Source organism: Nematolebias whitei, chromosome 9 (assembly GCF_014905685.2).
Source record: "Nematolebias whitei isolate Nwh7 chromosome 9, NemWhi1, whole genome shotgun sequence".
Lineage (NCBI taxonomy): Eukaryota > Metazoa > Chordata > Actinopteri > Cyprinodontiformes > Rivulidae > Nematolebias > Nematolebias whitei.
In genome coordinates, this window is record NC_056506.1 from 26867083 (window position 1) to 26878751 (window position 11669).

At 40.9% G+C, this 11669-nt stretch overlaps 2 protein-coding genes across 2 annotated transcripts in view; one reads left to right on the forward strand and one right to left on the reverse strand.

Moving 5' to 3' along the window:
• The window catches only part of mfsd8l2 (major facilitator superfamily domain containing 8-like 2), a 32046-nt gene extending 29209 nt beyond the window's left edge, over positions 1 to 2837 (reverse strand). The window contains exons 1-2 of the mRNA XM_037681284.1: positions 2762 to 2837; positions 2465 to 2650 (exon numbers count right to left, since the gene is read on the reverse strand). Of these exons, the coding sequence (XP_037537212.1) occupies positions 2465 to 2650; positions 2762 to 2837 (262 nt within the window). The remainder of the gene's footprint in view (positions 1 to 2464; positions 2651 to 2761) is intronic.
• Positions 2838 to 8400: 5563 nt separating this feature from the next.
• The window catches only part of LOC119414186 (calcium-activated potassium channel subunit beta-3), an 8420-nt gene continuing 5151 nt past the window's right edge, over positions 8401 to 11669 (forward strand). The window contains exons 1-2 of the mRNA XM_037681285.1: positions 8401 to 8486; positions 8902 to 9090. Coding sequence (XP_037537213.1) covers positions 8401 to 8486; positions 8902 to 9090 — 275 coding nt within the window. The remainder of the gene's footprint in view (positions 8487 to 8901; positions 9091 to 11669) is intronic.

Here is an 11669-nt window from a genome sequence, read left to right on the forward strand (position 1 = left end):
ATGATTAACTCTGTCACTTACAATGTTTCCAAATATCTGGCGTCTGTACTCATCCCTTTAGTTGGCAGCTCAGAACACCACATACAGAACACCATGGACTTTGTGGATAAGGTGAGGGATGTCATCATGGAGACTGATGAAACAATGGTCTCTTTTGATGTCACATCACTCTTTACGTGCATTCCTGTTGATGATGCAGTAGAGGTGGTCAGTTTAAGATTAAAATCAGACACCACTCTGAGCAGCAGGACCACGCTTTCCACAGAACAACTGTGTCAACTCTTGAAACTGTGCCTGCAGTCAACCTACTTCACATATGGGGAGCAATATTATAGGCAGAAACATGGGTGTGCTATGGGGTCTCCAGTTTCTCCTATTGTTGCCAACCTGTACATGGAGGAGGAAGAAAAGAGAGCCCAACATTTTTCAGTCAGGTCATCTGGACAGTTTCTTTTTTTTTGTGCTGAAACGTTTTGCCTTTGGTCCGGAAGGCTTCCTCAGTCAAGGTAACACACAACAAAACTGATTCTTCCCCCAACAGCTTACTCCAAAGTTTTACAAACCAGTTCTGCTTGTGATAAGATGGTCTCTTTGGTATGCCTCCTCCTCCATTGCCGGCCCTGACTGAAAAATGTTGGATTTTATACCTGGATTATTGAGCATGGACTTTGTTGTTTTCAACCAGTTTGACAAGACTGTCAACAAGGAAGAGGGCTGGCAATGGAGGAGGGGGCGTACCAAAGAGACCATCTTATCACAAGCAGAACTGGTTTGTTCCACTTTGGAGTAAGCTGTTGGGGGAAGAATCAGTTTTGTTGTGTGTTTCCTTGACTGATGAAGCCTTCCAGACCGAAGGCGAAATATTTCAGCACAAAAAAAAGAAACTGTCCAGATGACCTGACTGAAAAATGTTGGATTGTATACCTGGATTATTGAACATGAACTTTGTTGTTAGAAAAGAGAGCCTTGATGTCCTTTTCAGGGACACCACCAAGTCATTGGTTCAGGTATGTTGACGACACCTGGGTTAAAGTTAAATCTCAGAAAGTCCAACATTTTACTGACCACATCAACTCTGTGGATAAATACATCAAGTTCACACGAGAAGATGTAAAAAATGGCAGGTTGGCTTTCTTGGACTGTGAGGTCTCAGTTTCTGATAGAGGACAATTGCAAACCGAGGTGTACCGCAAACCCACCCACACAGACCAATATTTGCAGTTTGACTCCCATCACCCTTTGGAGCACAAGTTAGGAGTCATCAGGACTCTGTATCACAGAGCAGACAGCATCCCCACTAGCTCAGGAGCCAGGCAGAAGGAGAAATCCTACACAAAACAGGCTCTAGAGCAATGTGGATATCCTAACTGGGCCTTCCTGAAAGCAGAGAAGAAACCCAAACAGGACTCCAGTCAGCCAACAGGTGAAAAGGAGGAACCCAGACCCAGACCAGTGGTCATTCCGTTTGTTGAGGGAGTATCAGAGAAACTGAGACGTTTATTTTCTAAACACAACGTCCCAGTGGCGTTTAAACCCCAAAATACATTACGGCAAAGACTGGTTCATCCCAAAGATCCAGTCCCCCGGCACAAACAGAGTAATGTTGTGTATGTTGTTCAGTGTCAGGAGGGTGATCAGTCTTACATCGGGGAAACTAAACAGCCACTGGCCAAAAGGATGGCCCAGCACAAAAGATCAACATCATCAGGCCAGGATTCTGCGGTCTACACTCATCTCCAGGCCAGCGGTCACTCTTTCAGGGATGAAGATGTTCACATTCTGGATAGAGAGGAACGATGGTTTGAGAGAGGAGTAAAGGAGGCCATCTTTGTGAAAAGAAATCGTCCATCATTAAACAGGGGTGGAGGCCTCCGGGTTCAACTGTCCCCCTCTTACAATGCTGTGATTGCTAGTATCACTCAGTCCTCTGTGAATAGTAAACAGCCATCAGTGTGCTAATGATCCATTGTTAGGCTGATGGTCCTTCTTGATCATGTGAGCAGCTGGTTTTGGTTGTCAGCAGCAAACTGGTTGATCCACTCTGAGAAGGTGCTATTTAAGAGACTGAGCTGAATACAGCACCTCAGACTGAGGAAGTCTTTCGGATGAAAGACGAAACGTTTCTACACTTTTTTGTTTGTTTGTTTGTTTTGCTTTGTTGTGTTTTTTGAATGTCCAGAGGACCAGACTTAACTTTTTTAGATTTATGTTCAAGTAAATGATGTCAATTTCTGAAATATTTATTTATGAGGTAAAATTTCCACAGCAGTATCGTATCAATTTTTCGAGAATGCTAATATTAGCTTCTATAAATCAGCTTAGAAAATGAAACGATTGCAAAACAGTTAAATATTTTTAAACTTGAAATAAAACTAAAACCAAATCTCTATGCAACATGCAAAAAAATAGAAATGTGTGAAAGAGCTTCATTAGTGTGATTTATCTGTTGATTTCAACTACTGACCAGCAATCTCAAAAAGATTGGAGAAAAGGATGATGGATTTTGTATTTTTACTTCGATCCGACCAGAACCCAAATAGAGGACCAGTCAGCAGCCCGCTCAGGCTGAAGGCAGACAGACCCAGACCCAAAAAGTACGGTGGTGCCTCCAGAATCTGCAGATAACTCCAGATCGTAGGCAGTATGACAGCTGAAATGACACTGTGGAATAATTGGGAAGTGCCTCAAACTTTTCCCATCATCTTTCATAAGTGCTCACAAGCAAAACCATGCATCCAAAAAGATGTCATCATGAACTCACCGTACTCTATGCCGCTCAGCATAAATATTAATCCAATGGTGAAAAAAGTTATATTCCTCTTTTGGTTATTATCCATTGTGCTGATTCACCGGCTGCTGTTTATATTCAGATTTCTTTCTGTACATGTTGTGCAGAAATGTTCCGAGACGCTTACAGATAATAAGATACACCATGCGACCACTTACAGCTGCTGGCTCAGATAATTAGAGAAAAAAGTTGCACATTTGTGCACACTGACAGCACAACTTTTCAAAAACGGACAACAAAGACAGAGCTTTTCCAAAGTAGAGTCCTGAAATTCAGATTAGAATATATCAGATCAGAGCTGGAAACAATACCATACAACTTGGATTGATTGCAGCAGTCCAACTCCTTTAGGCATTTATGTTAAAGAAGAAATTCTGTTTGAGTCGCGTCAGAAGCGAGGTGCCACGCTGCGAGCCTCACGGTCAAGGCAAGGTCTCAGGTTGCCAAGTGAGGCAAAGTAGCCCAAGCTTTATACATTTTTAATCATGTTTTCTTCTGTTACATCAAAAGGCTGGATTCTAGTGCAAGCCTGTAAAGAAAGGTAGAAAACCCATCAGTTCTTTGAGGTTATAGAAATTAATAACAGTGTTTTTATAGTAAACAGATGTTATAGTAAAAGTAATTCAAAAGTTAGTTTACTCACAAACAAAAGTTGTGAAAAATCGATCATTTATCATGATTGATGGCTAGAAAGATAGACAGGCTGCATTGTGGGTACATTTTGTGTCTCAACAGCTTGGTATTTATTGGTAATAACTGGTTGGGTGAACATGTTGACATGTATCTTACCATCGCTTTGACATACATGTATCAGCACTTGCCATGGAGATTTGGTTGTCAGTGATCTCCTTGAACATCACTCCCATTGGCCACTATTCATATTTGCATTCAAGAACACAGACCTAGATTCACTAAGAATGTGCAGCACCTATACTGTAATTTCCTCCAGTTGTTGCAAATCATGTACTGGGACATGCTTATCACGCTCAGTGAGAACAGATTGGACTTTCCTCTGTCATTGTCCTTGAGGCACAATTTGTAAATGACTGTCCATCACAAACACATCAAGTACAAAACTGACCAAAAGAGAAAATTAATCTATCGTAGTGACTACCTTTGGAGTCAACCTGATTCAAGATGGCTGCCACAACTAACTGACCTTAGCAAACACAGAAATGCAAAATAGATGAAATATTGATCAATACTACTTTGAAAAACTTGAACTTGAACAAGAATATATGTCTCATTGGATGAATATTATAAAGAAATCGTGAATGCCAAAGAAGTTTGCATCAGAGTACAAATGTGTTTGGTGTGTGTTCAACAACATTAAATTAAGAATGCCTTCACATTTAGACATTGGTGTTCATTTTTATCAGTTAACCATAGGCATCGCAACAAATATATGTGAAGGGGACATGTCACCCTCACATTCACACATTTACCATGACATATTAATTCACCCAGCGCTGTTTCTATTTTTTCTTGATTAAATCCATTCCACTTGATTAATAGGAGAATAGTCAAACTACTAAAAGTCCACTCCAGGTTTTCCTGGTTACTGACTACAATGCACCACCCCACATGCAGTGTTTCCCCTAGGTCATTTGCCTTGGCAGGACACTCATCTCTTTGGAGGTTTTTGTTGACCAGGCAGGGGGAGGAGAGGGAGACACCTCTGTGTTGCTGTCAGCATCAGGTGGACAGGAACGAACCCAGTTGTGCAGACAGGACTCAACTCGGCAGATTAAAAAAAACTAAATACTTTAATGGCGAAATAAAAAGGTAACAAAACAATAAGCTGACGTGGCAGCAAAACTTACATGAACCAGAAGACTCAGGGAGAAACTCACAAGGACTCAGGAAGCTCAGGGAAAACTCAGGAGACGCAGGAAACATGAAGAACCAACGAATACGACCCGACAAAGGAACAACACAGAACAGGAGGCTTATATACAAGGACAAGACAAGACGTGATTACAACAGGTGTGACGAGACAAAGGTGGCAACAATTAAACTGACGAGGAAACACTAGGGAAACACAGACACAAACAGAAACAGCAAATGGTACCATCCTTACAGTTGCATGCTAGCTTTGCACTACGTTAGTGCCGGCAGTTGTCAACCGGGGTGGTGGTGGGTGGGGGGTGGGGTTAGAATGTATGAGAGAAGTGGTGTGGACTTTATTCACACAAGGAGAGCTGTTGGTCAGGCTACTTCCTGTGACATGCTCTCTAAAATAGTTATTGAAGCAACTGTTTACTTATGTAGGTAAATGTAGATGTTTAGCAACCCATTAAAATACACCAGAATGCAGGAAATGGCATATACTTTATTCAGAATTTTCTGGGCGAAATCCCCCAGACCCCCCCCCCCCCCCCACCACCACCACCACCAGTATGTTCTCCCCACATTACAAATGCTTCTGATGCCAATGCGATGCCACAAAACACATTGAACACATTGAAAGATGAACCACTCTGTCATTAGACATTAGATCCAGAATTGAAATTATAAAGATGAATATTTTCTCAACATTGTTATTTTTATTTCAACTTCTTTCCTTTAAATCACATCAAGAACTGTTTTAAAATGAGCACAGGTTCATAAGCAATGACCAAAAGATTTTTTTTTAATTATTCATAACATCTTTACACTTCAGTTAAAGTTGTGACGAGCATTCAAGCATGCAAACTGGAAAAATAAAAACATTGATATCTTACACCTTACACACTTACAACATTAAATTAGTGAAAACTCAACAAAATGCAGTACTATGTAACAATTCACATACTTTGGGTATTTGGTTTGAAAGGATTAAGAAATTGAAATTGGACAAGGGGGTGTGAAAACGATTTGCTAGTTTGCTTTTGATGACAGATTTGTCAAGCCTAATTGACCAAAAAGTTCAAAAGCTGCAAAACTAATCAGATTACTGCAATATGTATACATGTATTCCTGGAAAATAGAAGTTTAAAGTTCTTCCATGGGTTGAAAGAGAATTATGCAGTATCTGATCAAAATTTCTTTAGATATCTCCAACTGAGGGGCTAACTCCTTCAGGAAATACCAAATATTCAAACTTTAAATTGGGTGTTTGATGCTGTGGTTCAGATATACAGAGGAAGAAAGCTGAAGTCAACATCAGCTCTATGTCAAAATCTAAGAGATAGTAGACCTCTCATCTGCTGAATGCACATTAAAACTAAATGAGTAAAGAAATGCACATTCAGATTCTAAAAGAAAATGGGTTAATCATGTGAGTCACAAAAAAAACTAATCAATTATTTTATCAAACTTAATATGTAATATTCTTTCTAGAAAAGCATATTGCCCACCGCCTCTCATGTCAGTTTTAGACTAAGAATATTTAAAGATGAGAAATTACTTGTTTTTAGCAATTTTGGTCAAATTTTGAAAATATAATCCACAATCTCAATATCAGCAGATGTTATTCTAGACTGTTGTGAATGACTCTCAGCCATTGTTGTCAGAAACATTTGTAATTGGGGGGGGGGGGGGGGGTACCCTTTTGGGGGGTGTGGGGGTGGTCGAGGGGTCCTCCGTAGATGCCACACATTCTGGTGTACTTTAACATGTTGTACGTTTACCTACTGTATATACATGTATGTAAACACTTGATTCAATAACTATTTTAGAGAGTAACAAGAAATAGCAGCCTGACCAACAGCTCTCCTTGTGTGGCTCCACAAACACCTCCCCACCCCGCACCCCCACCAGGTCGACAAATGCCAGCACTAACGTAGCATTAAAGCTAGTGGCATGCAATACAGACACGCTAACTAAGATGCAACAGATGTAGCACTCCACTTCTCTCATGCATCCTAACTCCACCACCCCACCTCAGTCAACACTAAAAATAATGTTGAAAAAATATTCATCTTTATCATTTCAATTCTGGATCTAATGTCTAATGACAGAGTGGTTCATCTTTTAATGTGTTCAATATGTTTTGTGGCATCACATTGGCGTCAGAAGCATTTGTAATGTGGGGGGAACACACTGGTGGTGGTGTGTGTGTGTGTGTGTGTGTGTGTGTGGTGGGGGGGGGGTCTGGGGGGTCTCGCCCAGAAAATTCTGAATAAATTAGATGCCATTTCCTGCATTCTGGTGTATTTTAACGGGTTGTTAAACATCTACATTTATCTACATAGGTAAACAATTCAATAACAATTTTAGGGATCATGGCACAAGAAGTAGCCTGACCAACAGCTCTTCTTGTGTGAATAGAGCACGCACTGCTTCTCTCGTGCATTCTAATCCTGCCCACCGCCACCCCAGTTGACAACTGCTGACACTAACATAGCGCTAAGCAAGCAGCGCGCAATACAGATGTGCTTCATTCTCTCACACATCCTAACACCACCAACCCGGATGATCAAATGCAGGCACTAACGTAACTTCAAGTTAGTGCGCAACACAAAGTTGTCTCCTCCTCCTCCCCCCACCCCACTGACAAAAAACCCCTGAAGAGATGAGCAACCTGCCAAGGCAGGTGACCTCGGGGAAACATTGCATGCGGTGTGGTGAGTTGTTGTAGGTAACCAGGAAAACACGGAGTGGACTTTTAGTGGTTTGAATATTCTCTCATAGTCAAGTGGAATAGATTAATTCACAAATAAATAGAAACATAGCTGGGTGAACTAATATTTATATCAATGAGATTGATATGAGATTGATAAAAAAAAAGTTAATCAGTTTTAAGCACATATTCATTACTTTTTGAGAGTTGCAATAAAATTTGTCCACCGTTCACTATCTATTGACAAATGCACAGAGACACAAGATCAAACATTATGCCCCCCCCCCCCCTTACATTTATTTTATTGATTTTTTTTTAGCAATCAGCCTGATCTTAAATGTATCCCGTCCTGAATGAGCTTGGCTGTCTGCTCGGCTGCTTCATTTTCAAGCTGTTTTGCTCTTCTCAGCCTTGGGTTTGTTTTTGGTAAACTGAACTGCCACCGGGTTAATGCCTCCATCAGTTTTACAGCATCCATGAATAATAAAGGGCTTCCAATTGTTCGAATACCATATATAAACACGCATAGCTTCTTGCACTCACATCAATGTATCCACACAGTGTGAGATGGTTCAAGCTCAGCAGGCCAAGAGGATAATGAAAAGTCACAGAACTCGTGTTTGGGTAAATATCTTTTATTTGTGTAAATGTGTCTGAAACTAGTTTTTTTTTTACCTTCAAAATGCTCCTACAGCACATTGTAATGTGCCATTTCTGTACAAAAAGTTATCAATAGGGGTTTTATACAGAAAAGCTCAGCCTTTTCACAACAATTGGCTCCAGCTGAGAGTCACAGGCCAACTGAGAAGCCATTAGCCTGCTACCTGCCTTACCTGTGGTGGTTTCTATAGAAACGCACAAGAGGGTGGAAGATGTTGTTGCACTCACCTTTGAGCTTTTGGTAAACAACAGGAAGTTCCCTGGTGAATAAACTGCAGTCTGGAGCTTTGCACTTGAGCTTGTTATAGATATGAGGTGATCATTTGGCCACAGAACATTTGACTTTCAGATAAAGACGAGCTTGTTAGCTGGATATACATCGTGGGAGGTGGCTGGGATAGGACTGAGCATGATCCTGAGCACGGGTTCTCCCCGGAGGTCGTTTAGCATCCCTATTAACATCAACCTGCATGGCGCACGCAGGCGGCAGACACGGTAAGAGTGGAAGATCGACGGGGCCAGTGAGCAACAAGACTTCTGTAAACACAGCTGGGAGTTCATTATGATCGAAAACCACGTTCAGATGTAAACAGAGCTCCACAATAGAGACACTGTTGGTTTTCTAAAGAGCAGTGGAAGAAACACATGAATCTGTCAAGTTTACATTACTTGAAACTGATTATTAGTGCAATTTTCACATTCTGCACTCAAAAAACTGTGACGATAAATGCACATTTAGTTTATGTTAACAGTTTTTGTGTGACAGATACTTCTTTCTTCTTGAGATCATATAGAATATAACATAATATAACATCAATAAATTTATTTCACTGCATGATTAAAGAAAATACATTTTACTGTACCATAAATATGTGCTGTGTGTGTGTTGGGGGCGTGGGGTTTCACTCAGGGAGCTGTTCCATGCTGCTGTGCAGGAGCAGGAGTGGGATGGGTGTGGAGGGCAGGGAGCTCGGACCCAGATGCCGGCGTCCAGCGTTGGAGAAGACAGAGCCATCCTGCTGGGCTTCACCATGATGGCCTTCTCTGTGCTCATGTTCTTTGTGGTCGGCATCACGACAGTCAAGCCTTACATTACCAGGTCTAAGATTTATACATTTAAACTTTATTTATTTTTTATTGTACTCTATTAATCCACAACAGGGAAATTAATTTTCTGCATTTTTCCCATTGCACATGTGAGCACACACGTGAAGCAAAGAGCTGCCATCTAAGGTGCCCGGGGAACAGATGGTGTGGGTTAAGAGCCTTGCTCAAGGGCCCAGAGTGGGGCAAATGAGAGTGGAGGCAGGTGTGGGTGTTTCACCTTTTCCACCTACATTTTGATGTTGTCGGTCCGGGGAGTTGAACCAGCAACCTTCTGATCGCAGGCCCACCCTCTCTAGCCTCTGCGTCACCCCTCCCTCTGGCACCAAGATCAAGAAACGAAAGCAGCTGCATTTTCAGAGGAAATGATGAGTTCAGAATCGTCTTGCTAAAATTTACTGAGAAACTGAAACTGAGCTGTTAAGGTTAAAACAGCTGAACACAAGCTAAACTTTTAAAGCTAAATGCTAGTTCAAAGACAATTGTGGAAAAATGCTAGCTAAAAGCTAAATATAGAATAGGACTAGCTAAAGGCTAAAAGTAGCAGAACTGTAATGAAAAGATAAATGAAAAAGGCTAGCTAAAATCTAAACATAGCAAAACTCTGGTTAAAAGCTAAAAGTAGCACAATTGTAGCTTAAACTAAAAGTAGAAAAACGCAAAAAATGTCCAGTTGTTTTTGTATTGAATGCTTTTTGAATTCATCATGTCCTGGATGACTGAGAATCTTCACCAGCATAGAAAAATGCTAGCTAAAAGCTGCAAAAGGAAAGCTAAAATCTAAAATAAGCACAAAAAAATATGAATATAGAAATTAGAAATAGCCAAAAGCTAGCTAAAATTATTAAAAGGTTAGCTAAAATCTAAAAATTATTAAACACAAGCTAAAAGTAACAGAACAGTAGCTAAAAACTGAAAAAGCAAAAACTATTAAAGCTAAACATCGAACAGTGGATAAATGACAAAAGTGGCATAAGAAAAAAGTAAGCAAATTTTCTGACTCAGATTACAAATACGACATTTCTCAAGTAATTTAAGAGATCTCACTGTATTTTAATGGAGAAAAATTTGTAGGCTACATAAAAGTAAGTAGGATGTTACCCCTGCGACCCGACCCCGGATAAGCGGAAGAAAATGGATGGATGGATGGATAAAAGTAAGTTACTATATTAAAAAGTATAAAAGTTACAGAAAACTAAATTCATAGCACATATTGCTGACTGAAATGTGTGTTTTGATATTGGATCAAGTAAAATAAAAGAGTAAGCAGAAATACAGTTATCAAAACCATGAACAGGATAACAATTCTGTGAATGCTGAATCAGAGTCAATTCCAGTGAACAGATACCCCAAAACTGTAAACATCTCATCCAACACCTGAGGTACCAAAGCAGGAAAAATAAGCCCGGTTGTTTGTTTGTTAGATTTTTTTGGCTGCTCCTATCTGCAGGGCTTGCCACAGTGAGGGAACTCGCATGGTAGATTTGACAATTGTTTTATGTCAGATGTCCTTCTTGATGCAACCTGTGCTCGGACCTGCAACCTCAGGATCTTGAGACCAGCATTAACCATTACCATAACCCCTCCCCTTGGAGGGGCGTACCAAAGAGACCATCTTATCAAAAGCAGAACTGGTTTGTTCCACTTTGGAGTAAGCTGTTGGGGGAAGAATCAGTTTTGTTGTGTGTTTCCTTGACTGATGAAGCCTTCCGGATCGAAGGCGAAACGTTTCAGCATAAAAAAAAGAAACTGTCCAGATGACCTGACTGAAAAATGTTGGATTTTATACCTGGATTATTGAGCATGGACTTTAGTGTTTTTAAACCTTGCCTGAAGACCTCATGAAGACCCTGCGAAGATCATGTACAGTTTGACAAATGTTTTATACCATGGTGAAGTCATCCTCCAATGTGATGGGGGCTTGAAGGAAATAAACCAATGATGTCAGCAAAGACTGCTGAAGTTTCAGATAACCACAACCCATTCTGCAACTGACAAGTCCAGTAGTGCCATAAAACCACAAGGTCACTTTTGTTATTGGAGAATGGAAGGAAGCAGTGGAATATCAGTGGTGGATAGTACTTAAAGCAGGCCACACATTATCTCATATATGCTAGATGCTAGGCAGATGAGTTCCAATAGGATAAATAGGATTACCAGGCAGCACAGTGACGCAGTTGGCAGAGCTGCCTCCTCTCAGCAAGCAGGTTGCCACATTTCAAATCCCAGCCAGGGCCTTTCTGGGTGAAGTTTGCATGTTCTCTCCGTGCATGCGTGGGTTTTCTCCAGGTACTCCGGTTTCCTCCCACAGACAAAAAAACATGCACATTAGACTGACTGGTAACTTTAAATTGTCCCTAGGTGTGAGTGAGAGAGTGAATGGTTGTTTGTCTTTTTTGTCTCTATGTATCCCTGTGATGGACTGGAGACCTGTCCAGGTTGTCCCCCACTTCTTGCACAGTGATAGCTGGATATGGGCACCAGTGACCCCCATGACCAGAAAAGGAAGAAGCGGGTAAAGATAGTGATTGGATGGATGGATGGATGGATGGATGGATGGATGGATGGATGGAT